The following is a 17,500-nucleotide window of genomic DNA, read 5'->3' on the forward strand; positions in this document are numbered from 1 at the left end:
CCTAATTCACCTGGCTATAGAACTTTTTATTCTTCATGTTTGTTACCATTGTAAGGATAACCTTTTTGAAATACTGGATTAGGTTATCCTGAAAGATCCATCGTATTAGCTGTGAGATTCTTTTGATTCCCAAGCAGCTTTGCTCTCTTCTCCATCAGCAGCCATCTCCCCAAAGCAAACTGGTATGTCTGAACAACCTACTTCCCAAGTATAACTGATATGCACACAAGTGTGTTGAAAGAGAGCAAAGCACTCAAGATATAAAGTGGAATTCCATTCTGGTGGGATAGGCAAGCAAGCACTGACCATTAATCTGCTTTTATAGATGTCTAGAAAGCTCTGGAAAAGGAAATGAAAAACAGCATGGGTACTCTAGAGTTTCATTCTTTCTGGACCTCATATAGTCTAAGAATTTTTTTGTTTATAGAAATTCAAGTTTTGATTAAACTAATAATAAATTAAAGTAATAAATACTATCAAAATAAATGATCCATGCTAAGTAAGAGAAAGCTAACAGGGCTAATTATGTCCTGGTGACACTTTGACAACATGCTCTTACATATTGATTCTTTTTATTCACAGGACACAAAATAGGTTTATCCCTACCCAGTAAAACCAGCATGTTTAAAAATATCTAACTCTCACAACAGTTGCTCTGAAAGTATGTGAAGAGAGAATTACGTAGGCTTTATTAGTGGTTCCGGATGGCTATCATCCCCCAAAATATACAGAAAAGTTTTATGCATTTCAAATAATGTTCTTATTGCAAATTAAGTGGCAATTTTCAATAAGAACATGATGTCCTTCAGAACATGATGTTTTGGAAAAACCACTTAAGCATTATGTTTCCATAACAATAAAAAGCATAAAAATGCTCTTAGATGTTAAAACTTGAAAATTGGAATCTGAAAGCACAGTTATAAAAAAAACACAAGGCCTGATCTACCATCCAGGGGATTCAATCTGATACAAATGATGGGATCAAGGTACAAATTATAGGTGTCATGTATACACTTGTATATGCCCCATAAAATGCCATGGAATGAACACAGGTAAAATGGGAATTGAAAGATCAATGGGAAAAGCCTTTGTAAAAATAGGAATTTGTATTAGACCTTAGAAGTGGGTAGAAAAATTGTAGTCAAGCTAAAACAAGTTGAGTCCTATCATGATTCATTTGGAATTCAGCCTAAAGAAGTTTATTTTAGTACTGGAAGTAGCAAGAAGCTGCTAATGGCTTTGAGTAGGGAAGTCTTCGATTTGGCAAGTCAGAATGGCTAGGTAAGGTTAAGAGAAGTGGCAGCTATGGAACTCAGTATTTTGAAAACTGTTTCATGCAGATGCCTTTGGATTTCCTACATTCCACCCCCCACCCCTTACCAGAGTTCCTTAAGAGCAGAGATTGTAACTCACTTTCATTCCTCGAGTGCCTGCCTCTCAGGTGCTGACTCGGTGGCCAGATGGAAGTCTGGACATCGTGTTGACAGCCCAACAGAAATTAACAACTCTCTGACCGAGAGAGTAGATGAGGAGTCTTTTGCCTTCTCCGTGGTAGTCTATGAACCACACTCTTAATCTTGGATTAACAAGCATCCCAACCTGAAGAGAGACTTATACATTTTACTTATAGGGTGACTATTCAGAAGTCTAACTTTGTGGCTCCTGTTTGGTGTCCTAAGAACGTCTTCTGAAGTATTTGAAAAGGAGAACTCTACCAGCTGTGAAAACCAACTGTTCTAACCCCGAGGTGGCTCATGATAAATGAATAAATGTTGAAATCACAAGGTTTTGTAATATTTTATCCTACCTTTGATTTCCCTACCTAAAATTCCCCAAATTAAAAGGTCTTCCAATCCATTTCTTTGATTTAAAAAATGTTTTTAATTATAAGCTCTTGTGACAAATTCTTCTGGTTATAAAGAGAAAATCTGGCTTTAAAAAAATTGTGTTTTTATACCTCACAATAAAGGAAGCCAAAATATAGCATACTATGTAGGTCTGATTTTGTTATCTCTTCTACAGTCGTGACATTAGACCTAAACCTTCTAAAATTTTTAAAATCCAAGGAGATCTATTTGAGCCCCTTTTACACTTACTAGTTTGAAAATTTCACAGTTCAGTGTTTAATTGATCTAAGTTAGTCAGAAGGAAGGGATATCAGTATGAAAGCTCTATCTCAGGGTGAGTCATAATTAATCGTGTCACCAACTGGAATAAGGACACGTCAGATTCATCACATTTGCTGCTTTTTTTTTGCTGAGAAGGATTTTTTTTTATCAAACAATTGAAAACCCCCAAAATTAGCATACCAGAGAAATGACAGGAAATAGAATTAGTAGAGCTATATGTTTGGTACATTTTTCAAATTAACTTTTTTTTTTGAGGCAGACTCTCACTATATCGCCCTCAGTAGAGTGCTGTGGCATCACAGCTCACAGCAACCTCAAACTCTTGGGCTTAAATGATTCTCTTGCCTCAGCCTCTCAGGTAGCTGGGACTACAGGAGCCCACCACAACACCTGGCTATTTTTTGGTTCCAGTTGTCATTGTTGTTCAGCAGGCCCAGGCCAGGCTCGAACCCTCCAGTCTCGGTGTATGTGGCCAGCGCCCTACTCTCTGAACTACGGGAGCCACCTTTTTTTTTTTTTTTGAGACAGAGTCTCACTATGTTCCCCTGTGTAGAGTGCCAAGGGATCACAGCTCATAGCAACCTCTAACTCTTGGGCTTAAGCAATTCTCTTGCCTCAGCCTCCCAAGTAGCTGGGACTACGGGTGCCAGGACTATGATCACAACACCTGGCTATTTTTTGATTGTAGTTGTCATTGTTGTTTGGCTGGCCCAGGCTGGTTTTGAACCTGCCAGCTCCAGTGTTTGTGGCTGGTGCCCTAGCCACTGAGCTATAGATGCCAAGCCCAAATTAACTCTTTAAAACACTTCTCTACCTTATACAGCAGTACCCTTTTATTTGTAGGGTTTACTCTCTAAGATTTCAGTTACCTGCAGTTAATGGCGATCAGTGCAATAAATCATCATAACTTGAAAGAGAGGAGGGGAAAGACAGAAAGAACACATTTGCATAACATGTATTACATTATATTGTTATAATTGTTCTATTTTATTATTGTTGCTGATCTTACTGTACCTAACTTATAAATTAAACTGTATCATAGGTATGGAGGAATAAGAAAAAATAGGATTTGCAGGGTTTGCTACTATCTTGTTACAAGCATCCACTGGGGGTCTTAGAACATATTCCCCCAAAGTAAGGGGGGACTACTGTGTATTAGTTAATGGTTGACTTTAACCACCAAATGGATGAGATTACAAAGGAAATGCTAAGCAGCATTATAAGAAGATGTACAAATATGAGAGCTTAATGTGTGATAAATTAGATTACATCAGTATTTTGAGTGTCATTTTTATGGGTCATAGACAAAAAGGATATGTATAACCACAAGAGAGAGTGGGATGATAAGAGCAAGGGCTCTTCCTTGGCCAGCGCCTTCAAAAGAGGCCTAAATATTTAGCAAGGCATACCTGTGGGCTGTAATATAAAGCAAAATCTTCCCCCTGCCCTGCCAAAGGAAAGAACTTGACCAGTTATACATAGGGACATGTATTTGACCTGAAACCTCATCACATAACTATAAAATATGAACATATTAGCCAATTAATTTGCACACTTAGAGAGGTGATGCCACATGACTTTGGGGATACACAGAAGGGACTGTATGTACATCAGGTGGCAAGCTAGGCTAGGCTTCTGAGGTCACTTGCTTTCAAACTGAACATACATTGATAATCATTTTGAGTGATTTGCAATCAATTCCCTTTAAGACTCAAAGGCATGAGTTGAAACAGTGCTGATAATGAACTCAGCCAGTCTGTATGTGTGAACCAGGGCAAGCAGAGACATGGTATACACAGTAAGACTTCATTTAATAAAGTTGAGACTTAAAAGAGCACGGGCTGAGGCAGGGACAGGGAGGACCTAGTTCTAGTACATGGCTAGAGGGTCAAGCACTGGGGGAGTTGATGGGCAGCAGTAACATCAAATGGTTGGTTTGTGTGGACCACACTCTAATGGGACTTTTGAAAATCCTGGTCATCTTATGTAGTTTTCTCATTTGAAGTCACAACATAAGAACTAACACTTGCTTTTTTTTTTTCTTTCCAAATGCGATAGGAAAGCAAAGATATCCTGTTAGTGGATCTAAACTCTGAAATCGTCACCAATCAGAATTCTTTAAGAGAAAATCCATTCTTAACAAATGGCACCACTTCCTGCTCTCTTCCTCGACCAAAGCCTCAGGCATCCTTCTTGCCTGAAAACACCTTTTCTGCCAATCTCAACTTCTTTCCCACCCCTAATCCTGATCCTTTCCGTGACGATCCTTTCGCACAACCAGACCAATCGACACCCTCTTCGTTTGATTCTCTCAAATCTCCAGATCAGAAGAAAGAGAATTTGAGCAGCTTATCTGCTTCATTGAGTAAGGGGCCCCAGAATGGTGATGCTGATTATTTTGGTCAGCAATTTGACCAGATCTCTAACCGGACTGGCAAACAGGAAGTGCAGGCAGGCCCGTGGCCCTTTTCGAGTACGCGAACCCTGCCAGCAGTGAGAACTGAAAACGGGGTATCTGAAAGAGAACAGAACGGCTTCCATGTCAAATCCTCCCTGAACCCTTTTGTGGGAAGCCCTCCCAAAGGACTGTCTGTACCGAATGGCGTAAAGCAGGACTTGGAAAGCTCTGTCCAGTCCTCACCACATGACTCCATAGCCATTATCCCACCTCCACAAACTACCAAACCGGGAAGAGGCAGAAGGACCGCTAAGGTGAATTGTCTTCTCCACATATCCATTAGCAGAGTGCATGCTCGGTACCAAAGGGTGGTGTGACGCAAGCTCTCTTTCCTGCTGCTCTCATAATTCCCCGTGTGGCTGTGAAATAGAAGGTGCGATAAGGCTCAGCGGTCCTCCAGAGTACTTTCCTCTAATTGCCACCCCCCCCCCAAAGCTTCTCGGCAGTGTTTGTCACACCCTGCTTTCCGTTTGCATGTCTTGTCACTTACGATTAAACTAAACACAAGTTTTCCCGTTTTTAATGCTGCTATGCCTCTGTACCTCTGGTAAGTTTGATTGTCTTGTTCTGGGACGGGAGGGCAAGAGTTCTTGTGATTCCCTTTGTACCTTCCCCACACTAATACACGCCCGGCACTCCCCGATTGTTGCATTAACGCCCAGGTGGTGGTGAAAAATCGTAGAGCTTGTCTCCTCTTTTAACTGCTGACTGCATAATCCGTGGTCTCAGAAGAAACTTATATATTTACTACTACTGCTATTAGTATGAGCTTCACTCAAAAGCAATTTAAAATGCAGGTTGTATAGGTATCTTTTTGGGACTCTCAGAGGAATATGCCAGCTCGCCATGATTGTATCATCTCTATGTAGCCTGTTTCAATCCAATAGGATAATCAGAAATATTCAGGATACTGATATATAAATGTCCTTATTTATAGATGCCCTGTCTTTCCCAGCTTCAAGCTGCTAGCTGCTAATGAGACCAGACCAATACAAATTTGTAAATGAGCAAAATGGATTCACTTTGCAAGTTCTTAGTTGTAAGAGTCAGTAAGACCCAACCCAATAGTCTGTCCATTGCAGGATTTTTTTGAATGTCTTCTTTTTGGTAGTAGTAATACTTATTTATCAGGAAGAAAAAAGTCTTTTTTGTGGCTCTCCAATTTGGGTGAAGCATAGGAGGCAGAACAAAGTTGTATTTCACTGAGTAACTAACGCTTTTCCCTCCTTCCCTGTCCGGTCAGTCTTCAGCCAATGACTTGCTTGCCACAGACATCTTTACTCCTCCCATCTCAGAACCTCCAAGCCAGATATCACCCACAGGACAGTCTGCAACCATGCAGACCAACCCTCTGGATCTCTTCAAAACAAGTGCCCCTGCCCCAGTGGGGCCCCTTGCGGGCCTAGGTAGGTGTCTGGAGATAGAGTTCGGTATGACTCTGTTGCTTTGCCTCATAAAATGATGATGTGTAGGGGAAGCTGCTTCGCATCCAGGAGGGTTCTGTAGGCATGAGATCTGAGCCACTGCAGAGCCCTGCTCCCACTCTCACTCCTGGACCTCTCCAGCTGCATTTGGTCCTCATGACTTGTGACTGGAATTTGCCTCTGATAAGAAATCCACTTTCAGCATTGCTGACCTACCTGAACCAACTGGGAATGACTTCCTGGGGGACAATTATAAGGGATTTTGAAGCTCATACCAGCTTCAGTGGGGCACAGGGGTCTGTCATTAGTGCTGGAAAAAATAGCAACAAGCCTATCTTCCATGTCATTTATTATAGTGGCTCAAAGGGCTGTCCCCTGTCAATACTTACATCCATCTTAGATAACTAAGTGTGAAGCAAGAATAAGTCACAGAATTGAAGTCCTAGGTTCCAAGCCCAGCTCTGTTCCAAGGCATGTGGGAAGAGTGGGCCAGGCATCCACTCCGAGCAGTCTCTGAATGCTCAAGCCTCAGCAGCCCCTTGCCAGCATTTTGGCTGGCTTGATTATCTCACTATAGTTAGAACATAAGGACTGAAAAGCTGAAGTTGAAAAGAGCCCAGAGATAAGGTAAGAGATGGAATCTCGTCAGAGACCTTGGTGCCCTTCTCCCTGAAGGTGTCCTTCGCTCCAGTGCCACTGACCACTCTGGCAGGACAATGGGAAGGCGCTTGCTCTTCGTCCATAGGCACTAGTTCTTTTTAGACTCCGGTAGAGTTTTCAGAAACTCTACCAATGGTCTTTGCTGTCCTGCTCGGGACTCTTTGTTTTTCTGCTTCTTGGTACCTCTGCAAACTCCAAATAGACTTTGGCATGGGAGGTGAAGGATTATAGATGAAGAAGGACTCTCCTCACCTTTGGTAAAATTTGACCAGGGATTTTGGTTTTCTCTGCCTCTTGCAGAGTCAGTCATCAGGATTCTAATGCTTTTTGTCTCTGCTATTTTCTTGCAAAGGAAAATATTTTGATTCTTTTACAAGAAATCTGCTTAAGCCCATCTAGAATAGGGTGGCAAAAGGGAATGGGCGTGTTACCCAACTACTGAGTGGCTGATATCCACTTGGACATGACAAGCCAGATTGTCCCAGGTCTCCACTCAGATTTATGCCAAGATACTCTCCGCACACCCAGTATCTCTTGGGGGCTTCCCTCTTTCTGTATTGCTTATTTTCCCCCTGCACCTCCAGTTGGAGCTGCTTGGTGCCTTTCTTCACAGGAAAGCAGAAAACTCGCAATGCAGTGTCTGCAACTAGATCACATCACAGAGCTTTGTATCTAACATCAATGCCCTGAAGAATTTTTACAGCCAATATTTAACAAGTCAGCCTGAAAATACAGCTGGACCCTATAACTGTTAATTTATTCAGATGAAGTGAAGCTTTCTGGCTAGATGCCCCTGTCGAGGCCTTGGGATATACAACTGCAGAATACTGATGACTCTTCCAAGTTTAGACATGGAACTCAAACTGAGCTCTACAGTATAGTCCCTGTCAACTCACAGGGATCCTTAGCCAAGGCATAGAAGGTTGTAGGTCTGGCTTCCGTTAGACCCAGCTGGGGGACACCTCCCCTGGAGAACGAGGGGTGGGGAGAGGGTATTGTAGAAAGCTGAGCCCTCAGCTTTGATGTGCTGCCCTGTGTTTTAATATAGCTTCGGAAGGTGATGAAATTGATATTTTATACCCGGATTCCCTTTTCTCCTAGTCTTTGCCTCTGCTTTCTCCAACTGAACCCTAAATGTTTTGAAACAAAATGTACAGAATCTGGTGAGTGGGAATGAAGGCTGGCCTAAGTATATAGTAGGAAAGTCTTTAATTTTTAGCAAATATAACATTTTTGTCTTTTACAAACACCTTTCTCACTAATATGATCTATAACTAAAGCCATGCGTTTTCCTAAGGGAAGGCAAATAGTACAGCATGAAAGATAATCGAATTCTCCTCTCTCTCTTTTTCTTTTTTTAGTTTTTGCACATCCAATGGTTCTGTGCAATCTGGCTTCTGTTAATAAAATTTAAATAAACTTGTTTTAAAATTCTAACAATAACTTTGTTTAAATTAAACCCACTTTCAGAGCCTGTATTATAGAATCTAAGAGAACTTTTCCCTTGATCTGTTATGAAAGTGGTATGTTCTTTAGTGTAAATGGGGTCTAATTTCTGTATCTATGAAGTAAGAGTTTGAATTATCCTACTAATTATTAAAAAATAGTGCTGTGCTTTGCTGCCAAGAAATCAGAACAAGGGGATGGGATGCTGGATTCAGAGCCAGTGGGGCTGATGTTCAGCCTCTATTGTCATAGACTTTCCAGTTTTAATTAACACTCTTGTACCCAGTTTCCTCACCTTCAAAATAAGCATGTTCATAAGTAAGTGGTTTCTAAACCACACCACTCTCTCTGAGTGCACCAGAGGCATTCGTGGCCAGATGGCCAGCGTTCCTGATAATACAGTGGAATCAAGTGACACCAGTTTCCCACTCTGAGGACCTCTAAGATAAAATAGCATGCTACATCCCCCATGAACACCATTTTTAAAGTATTTCTCACTCTGGAAACAAAAAACATTCCTAACCTAAGTTTGAAGGGCTTTCCTTAGTTGGCTTTGAAAACTTCAGCTCAAAGCAAGGGCAGAATATCATCTGTGAATAGGTATGAGGTTGGATTTAGGGGTTTTATTAGTGGTGACAATTTAACTGAACCATTATGACAATTGGCAAGAGGCGGGGTGGGGTGGGGGGTGGGGGAAGGTCCCACAGATTAGAACAAGATGCAGGGAATGAGCCTCCCCAGTAGAGGAGGACAGTCATTGAAGTCACCTGGATTCTAGTGATTTAACTAATTCCCTGTGAGCACAGCAAGGATGCAGGAGATGGAGCCATTCACCCACTGAGGTCAGAGGTCCATCGCAGGCCATTGCTTATCTCAGAAGTTTTTTTGTTTTCCTTGTCCTCTCTCCCTCCCTCCCTCTTTTAAACACTCTGTTCTAACTTCTGGCAAGGTTTAGTGAGTGACACATGGCAGGAAGCACTTTATTTGAAACAGCCCTTCCAGGATAACAGCCTTTCCTCCATTTTTGTATATAAAAGTCTAAAACTATCTTGGCATCAGCCAAACTTTATCTTCCTTTTATATAGCTGTGTCAACTTTGGCAGCATTAAAAAGCGAGGACACTTTGAAATGGTTTCTTCAGGATGTAAGCATGTTGAGGCTTTATGCACATGTGTGATCACTGGTCTTCATGAGACTCCAGACACACGTCAGCTGCCAAATGAAAAGACCAAATCCATGACTCAGAAAGCCCAACAGATTATCTCAGTTAACTACTTCATAATCTGTGTGGTCTGTATACATAAATGTATTTATTCAACAAGTTAAGGTCCCCTAGTGACAGGCTCTGTTCTCCTTGTGTGAGGTACATCAAACAACTAGTGTTTGTAAGATAAGGGCTCATTTTCTTCTGGAGTAGATACTTATGGCCTAGTTACCTTTTTAATGAGGAAAGTTAAAAAGCCACGTAGAATGTGGGCTTCCAAATGCAAACAGCTATACTGCCAGCTACGTGGTAGAAGCTACTTAACCTTTAGAGAGATTTAATCTCTCAGAGTTTTTGTTCTTCCCAGTTCAGCCTGGGGCTGCATGCAGCCACTGAATGCTCTCTGAGTGCCCCCTGGAGATTGTGCTTTCTGAAACTCAGGAATCCTTTCCAAGCTAGTCTCCTAAGACCCACTTTCTCCTTCTTCCTTCAGGTGGTGGACCAGCCACACTCCCTCAGGCAGGAACGTGGAGCCCGACACCTCTGGTCTTCAGTCAGTCCACTTCTATGGTCCCTGGAGCCATGATGGGTGGTCAACCTTCAGGTTTCGGTCAGCCTATCATTTTTGGTACAAGCCCAACTGTTCCAGGTTGGAACCAGCCTTCATCCTTTGCAGCCTCAACTTCCCCTCCAGCACCTGCCATTTGGGGCCCTTCTGCGTCTGTGCCACCCAGTACTTGGCAATCAACAAGTCCTTTGGGGAATCCTTTTCAAAGCAATATTTTTCCATCTCCTGCTATGTCCGCTCAGCCCCCTTCTATGCTGTCCTCTCCTCTGGTCACCCCTCCTCAGCCACCTCCCAGAACTGGCCCTCCAAAGGACATCTCCAGTGACGCCTTCACTGCCTTAGACCCACTTGGGGATAAAGATGTCAAGGAAGTGAAAGAAATGTTTAAGGACTTCCAACTGCGGCAGCCACCAGCTGTGCCCGCACGGAAGGGAGACCAGACTCCCTCTGGGACTTCAAGTGCCTTCTCCAGTTATTTCAACAACAAAGTTGGCATTCCTCAGGAGAATGCAGACCATGATGACTTTGATGCTAATCAGCTGTTGAATAAAATCAATGGTGAGCTGTTCACTACAATGCCCACTGTACTAACAAATACTTACACTGTCCTAGGGGTCATGGGGTCCCTCAGATGAATTCTTGCTCACCCAGTGAAAGTCTCATTCTTGCTTCTTTTGGTAATCAAGTATTATGAGGACAACTTTAACCGTATACCTGTTGGAGCTAGCCATTTATCTTAGCTAGCCCTTTCTAAGGGCTGACCCAATGCTGCCCTCTAGTGATAATTTCTCGAAGGGCTGCCAAGAGCTATTAAAATTCAACGGGTGGTGGCACGTGGAAGTCTATATAATAAAGCCTCATCCATATATCTTGGCCTTAAATGAAGGGATTCTGAATCTTTTCTGCTTCAAATAAATATGAATGGATTTCTCTCTTCTAATAAGGGATGGATTTGCCTATAATAATCATTGAGAAGCCTAGTATCTGGTGATGATTTTTGTTCCACTGACATAAATTTCAGAAATTTGCAACAAAATTTCAAAAATAAGTTAACTAGGTGACTTGTGCCTTTATTTGTGGAAAGTTTGTCTATTGACCACTCTCACTTGTTTTTTTTTTTTTTTTTGCCTTCTAGAATCACTAAAGCCACCTCCCAGACAAGGTGCCCTGCCAGTTACCAAATCTGTTGACAATGCATTTGAGAACCCTTTCTCTAAAGATCCTTTCAGTTCATCACAAGCCCCTGTAAGTGTCAACTACTAAAGTTGTTACTCCCAAGTGTGTGCCACCTAGCACTACTGCCTCCTGAATTAACCTTGCTTTTGTATTTGTTTATTTTTGTCTTATATTTATTTTTATTTATTTATTTTTTATTTTTTTTGAGACAGAGTCTCACTCAGTTGCCCTGGAGTTGAGTCCCATATTATCATAGCTCACAGCACCCTCAAATTCTCAGGCTCAAGTGATTCTCTTGCCTCAGCCTCCCAAGTAGCTAGGACTACAGGAGCCCAGAACAACCCCTGGCTATTTTAAGAGATGGGTCTCACTTTTGCTCAGGCTGGTCTCGAACTCCTGAGCTCATGTAATCTGCCCACCTTGGCCTTCTGGAGTGCTAGGATTATAGGCGTGAGCCACTTCTCCTGGCCTTGTAATAACTTTTTGATAGTAAAGTGTGTTTGACTAAGATGTATCATTGAGAACTTTTGCAATATAAATACTCATTTAAACTAGGCGAGGATTATTATTATTATTTTGAAATAGAGTCTCACACTGTTGCCCTCCATAGAGTGTTGTGACATCACCGCTCACAGCAACCTCAAACTCTTGGGCTTAAGCGATTATCTTGCCTCAGCCTCCCAAGTAGCTGGGACTACAGGTGCCCACCACAATGCCCAACCATTTTTTTATTGCAGCTGTCATTGTTGATTTTAGCTGGCCCAGGCTGGGTTCAAACCCGCCAGCCTTGGTGTATGTGGCCAGCGCCCTACCCACAGAGCTACGGGCGCCACAAGGAGAGGATTATTTTTAAAGGAACTACTATCTTCTGAATTTGAAAAATAATATCATGTAGAAAATGTCCTTCAGCTGTCACTTTAAGTAGCTCGTGAAAATATTCTGAGAGAAAACTGAGCCAAAATACTATCTTCTAAAACTTTACAAATATTTAAGTTCTTAATTTTCTACCCATGGTTTTCTACCTCATAAAAATACTTCCTACCAGGGAAGGCAAATGTAATTAACTTGAACTTGATTTTGATGTAAATAATATACATCACCATCCATAAGCAGGTGGACACAAATTATTGTAGACCCATACAGTGTCTGATTAGCCTATGACTTAAGTGATTTTTAAAGGAATTTTGGAAGTCTTCATTTATAAGATTTTTTTTCTTATGATTGTAATTATATGTTTTTATCTTCTTAGATGGCTTCTCAATCTGCATCTCCTGATATGTATAGGGATCCTTTTGGAAATCCTTTTGCCTAACGTCTGTAAGTAGAAGATTATATTATGCCTATCTTGAGGGGGGTGGGGGTGAGAAAAGGTGACACAGATAAAAGGGGTAAATCTTGAGTTTAAAATTGGGAAGAGGGTAAAAATGTAGGAGCAATAGACATAGAAATTTATGCATAGCTAATTCAATAATAACTAGACTGGAAACTTAAGAATATAATTCTTAAGCATATCAAAAACAGTAACATACCCACAGGGGTATGGATTTATACTTTATCCTATGGTTTTGATTTTTCATTTTGTATGGAAGTAAACTCAACATATAAGAGCTTTCTACCTGTTTAACCTTCATCTTGAAGCTATTGCAATGTGTCCTAGTAATAACTTGGTTTCCTATTTAAAAAGACCTTTTGAAACCACCACACAACACAGCTAAACAGATGATGATCACAACTCTTTTGCCATTTCTTTGTGAGCAATCACAGTTAAAGTTAGTCTGAAATAGTTTGACAATATGAACCTAAATTGTTGTTGTTGTTGTTTGGTTTTTGGGTTTTTTTTTGAGACAGAGTCTCACTATGTCACCCTTGGTAGAGTGCCAGGGCATCAGAACTCACAGCAACCTCAAACTCTTGGGCTTAAGCAATTCTCTTACCTCAGCCTCCCAAGCAGCTGGGACCACAGGCACTTGCCACAATTCCTGGCTATTTTTCTGTTGCAGTTGTCGTTGCTGGCCCAGGCTGGGTTCGAACCCACCAGCTGGCGCCATACCACTGTGCTCCGGGAGCTGAGCCAACCTAAAAGTTTTAACAGCTCTTCAGTATCGCCTTCATTAATAGTAAAAATTCAAAATGAGTCCAAAGGCTGACTCTTCTTTGTCTAGTAGACTTTATCCTCAGTAAGTTATTAGGCATAACCACCTGCAACTGAAACCCTGTGAGGGTGCACTGCAACTCTTTCTTTCTCCACAGCAAGTGGTTGCAACTTATTTCTGATCTTAAAAGATGGAAAGGTAGGGGAAAGGAAGCTTATCTCCATTTTAGAGAAGGTAGAGTACAGTTGGTAAGGGTAAAACAATAGAAGGAAGGAAAAAACCCCAAACCCATTTTGTTCGGTCTTGCCTCTTCTAAGCAGGACTTGGCCCATCTAGAATTTAATTATTTTAAATAGATCAATATTTTAAATGTAGCATCAACAATAAGATTTTTTTTGATGGAGTCTCACTCTGTCACCCCAGCTAGAGTGCAGTGGTGTCATCATAGCATGGTGTAACCTCGATCTCCTAGTCTCAAGTGATCCTCCTGCCTCAGCCTCCCGAGTAGCTGGGACTACAGGTGCCTGCCACCACACCTGGCTGATTTTTCTATTTTAATAGAGATTGGGACTTGCTTTTGCTCAGGCAGGTCTTGAACTCCTGTTCTCAAGTGATCCTCTTGCCTCTGCCTCCTAGAGTGTTAGGATTCAGGAGCAAGCCACCGTGCCTGGCCAGCAATAGGATGGAGTTTACACACATTTGGATCCTTCTCTCTCACCCCAGGTCTACAGTGTTTCTTACAGTATATTCCATAAATTCAGCTCCAGAGAATGGGGCAAATTGTTAAAAATGCAAATTCCTGGGCCACACCCCAGCCTTAAGGGTTTTTTTTTTTTTTCCACTGACAAAAAGCTTCCTTTTAATAAGAATCCAGAGGATTCTACTGGCCATAAAGAAGCATCGTGTGGTAGATACTGAACAGCTAGAAGTCTCTGACCAGAGACTCATTTTGACTCTCCACTCAAGGGAAGACAAACCCAGATAGAGGGGAGTAACTACCCTGGAGTCAAGAAAAGACTAAACTGAGTAGGGCGGCGCCTGTGGCTCAAAGGAGTAGGGCCCTGGCCCCGAGGTGGCAGGTTCAAACCCAGCCCCGGCCAAAAACTGCAAGAAAAAAAAAAGAAAAGACTAAACTGAGTTAATGAGATTTTTCTTTGGGAGCCCTTTCTTCTTTAGGTCATAAAGGAAGGATAGTTAGGTCAACCTGCAAAATGAATACATTGGGTGGGGAGAATTATCATGGGAGAAAACAGCTGACATTATCGAGCACTTGCCTTAATCTCTTTATTCCATGCTGTACACTTATTACATTATTTAGTCCTCCAGTCAGCCCTAGAAGATACTATTAGTGATATTTTTTAATAACAACTTGATATTTAATACATTGATTTTCTTTTTTCTGTCACCCTCAGTAAATTGCTATGGTGTCATAGCTCATAGCAACCTCAAACTCTTGGGCTCAAGTGATCCTCTTGCCTCAGCCACCCAAGTAGCTGTGACTACAGGCACTGGCCACAAAACCTGGCTTTTTTTTTTTTTTTTTTGAGACAGGATCTTGTTCTTGCTAGGCTGGTCTTAAATGAACTCCTGAGCAATCCACCATCCTTGGCCTCCCAGAGTGCTAGGATTATAGGCATGAGCCACTACGCCCAGCCCCTAATATGTTGATTTTCAATTCAAAATACTAACTACAGGCTTTTTTTTTTCCTCCATGCTTCTCTAGGGTCTTGGTATGCTGACTATCCAGAGGAACAAAAAGGTTGGCCTTAGTAGTAAAGGACAAAGCTAATAGCCAAACACGTCCTGATGGCTGCCCTTGTCCAGCTTTGGCATATTATCTGTTGCCTTATTTCTTGCCTCCTCCACTTGTAAAATGCCTTTTACTTTATGTCTAGGTTAAAGCTAAACTGAATCTATGGTTTTAAATAAATTAAAATCCTAAACTCACTAGCTTAAATATAAAGGAAATACACTAGTTTCCCTACTGAACTTTGCCTATTGTGTCCCTAGAACATTCTAGAACACTCTACCTTTTACCCTGTGCTTAGGAGATGCAACCACCACGACCCCTGTTTTAAATAAATTTTCAAATCCTTACTATTAAAAGTTGTTCAGGGGGTCTGTTTTAGAACAAAAAACCTAAAAAACTATGGTAGAACAAGACACCTTCCTAAATCTTGCTTCAGACAATCACTGACAGAAAATATTTAAAGTTGAAGCAAGTCCAAATTCCTGTTAGACACTTTGGAATCTAATACACTAAAGGACCTTTTTAAAGATATAGCTGTCTTTCTGAAGATCAGTTTCTCCCAGGGCCAATAATGTCCTTTTTCCAATCTCTTGCATTCTTTTGCAATTTAAGGAAACTATTATTCATCTCTCCTCTCCTTTTCCCTCTGATTCTCTTTCAATCAGTTTTGTTTCTGGGTTCATGTAGCATTACCTCCCTTTCACAAGCAACAGATTTCCACTGGGGAAAAAAAGTCTAATGATTGACAGATCTGGAGCTCTCTTCATTCTCAGAAATTGCTAGCCCCAATAACTAGAATTGCAAATGGGCACAGCCTGTATATTTCCTATGGAACAGGAGGCCATTGTCTTGAACTGAAGTTCCAGAACAGCAGTAACTATTGAAGAGATATTGAACTCAAGTCAGCAATGAAGGACTGTATTCTGAAGAGCAACACGTCACAAAGCTAACTGTAATGTGCCAAACACATTAGGTGCTTATTTGGGGTCATACCAGGCCTTCATCAAGTAACTGGAAAACTTTCTTGAAGCCACAATCTCATAGTAGGAAGATAAATGGGAGGAAAAAGCTGTAGAACAAGTATTCGGGATTATCATTGAACATTTAATGCCTGTGATGTTTTTCTCCTCACAACCTTGAAAACTTTCTTCATTGGGTGGCGCCTGTGGCTCAGGGAGCAGGGCGCCAGCTCCATATACCGAGGGTGGCGGGTTCATACCCGGCCCCGGCCAAACTGCAACAAAAAAATAGCCGGGCGTTGTGGCGGGCACCTGTGGTCCCAGCTACTCGGGAGGCTGAGGCAGGAGAATCGCCTAAGCCCAGGAGTTGGAGGTTGCTGTGAGCTGTGTGACGCCACGGCACTCTACCGAGGGCAATAAAGTGAAACTCTGTCTCTACAAAAAAAAATATATAAAAAAAAAAAAAAGAAAACTTTCTTCATTTATTTTTAGTCCCTTTTGTTAGCAGGGTTCTAAAGAGTTTGTTCTTGCTGAAATCAGCTTTGTTTGTTGTGTTTATGTTAGGTTTTTAATGTCATCTCCTGACCCTTCATGCTCAGGTTCTTGTGAATGTTAATCAGCCACATACAATGTTACCTTTTTGTGGAAGAAGATGACTGCTCAGGATCTAAACAAGATGGTGGCCTCACGAACCGCTGTTGATTAACCCCAAGTAGTTAAGCTAAAGTCCTGTGGTTTTATGTTTAAGGGTAATAGCTGATCATATAAGGCATAATTCTCCATCAGTCTTCTTGCTCAGTCATAAACACAGACTTGAAATAGTACTTTAAATGTCCAAATATTTTATTGTGCTAAACTGGAGGTAACTATTTCTAGGTAGCTGAATTTTTAAAAGTTGGGATCAGCCACACAACCGTTTTGTACATACTTATTTCTTGTGCACTTTTCTGTATGCAAATAAAGCTATAAATTTACTCATTTCAATAAACTGGAATTGCATAACTTGTGTGTCACCATCAGTTTATTCTAATATTTGATCCTTTATTTGAGTTAATATTAGTGTCAACTTTTAAAACATACCAGTCTAAGGGGAGCAAATGTTAGTTATAATACATTCTGGATTGTCACAACATGAAGAGAAAGTGGAAATGCATGAATAGGATAAGATGAGTTAATTATCATCTATTTCAACATCTTATTCTCCTCTCTTCGACCCACATACAATTCCCCTCCTGGGAGTCTGAAGGAGTCCAGCAGTAGGACTCTCCACAGAACGCAGATCTCAGTTGCCAAAGATCTGATGTTCTTAGCACTAAGGCATTCTTAGACACTTGTTCAGTATGAGTTCAAGGTTCTCATTCATATCAAGAAGCCCTGCAACTACAAGGCAGAGAATCTCCAGGCAGACCTTGCCTAGATATGGAGGTCTTGGTGTTAAATGTAACTTCCCCAGGGAATAAGGAAAACTTGTGGGAGAGGGGCATCTATTGGTGTACACTATTATGGAATGTTCCAGCATTACTGCCTTACCTGTTCCCTTAATGGAAATATTTGGTCTCTTTGCTTTTTTTTTTTTTTTGAGACAGAGTCTTAATTTATCACTCTCGGTAGACTCCCATGGCGTCGCAGCTCA

General features: G+C 41.4%; 1 protein-coding gene across 4 annotated transcripts in view; it reads left to right on the plus strand.

Annotated features, from left to right (window-relative positions):
- Positions 1-16,866, plus strand: part of DAB2 (DAB adaptor protein 2) — a 65,558-nt gene extending 48,692 nt beyond the window's left edge. For 3 of the 4 annotated variants that reach the window (XM_053591754.1, XM_053591762.1, XM_053591769.1), the window contains 6 exons: positions 4,188-4,841; positions 5,831-5,993; positions 9,815-10,447; positions 11,025-11,134; positions 12,315-12,382; positions 14,882-16,866. In XM_053591754.1, coding sequence (XP_053447729.1) covers positions 4,188-4,841; positions 5,831-5,993; positions 9,815-10,447; positions 11,025-11,134; positions 12,315-12,377 — 1,623 coding nt within the window. In that variant the 3' untranslated portion in view covers positions 12,378-12,382; positions 14,882-16,866. The remainder of the gene's footprint in view (positions 1-4,187; positions 4,842-5,830; positions 5,994-9,814; positions 10,448-11,024; positions 11,135-12,314; positions 12,383-14,881) is intronic. The other variant, XM_053591777.1, reaches the window with a different exon arrangement.
- The last annotated feature ends 634 nt before the right edge of the window (positions 16,867-17,500 follow it).

This window comes from Nycticebus coucang, chromosome 1 (assembly GCF_027406575.1).
Source record: "Nycticebus coucang isolate mNycCou1 chromosome 1, mNycCou1.pri, whole genome shotgun sequence".
NCBI classification, from domain to species: domain Eukaryota; kingdom Metazoa; phylum Chordata; class Mammalia; order Primates; family Lorisidae; genus Nycticebus; species Nycticebus coucang.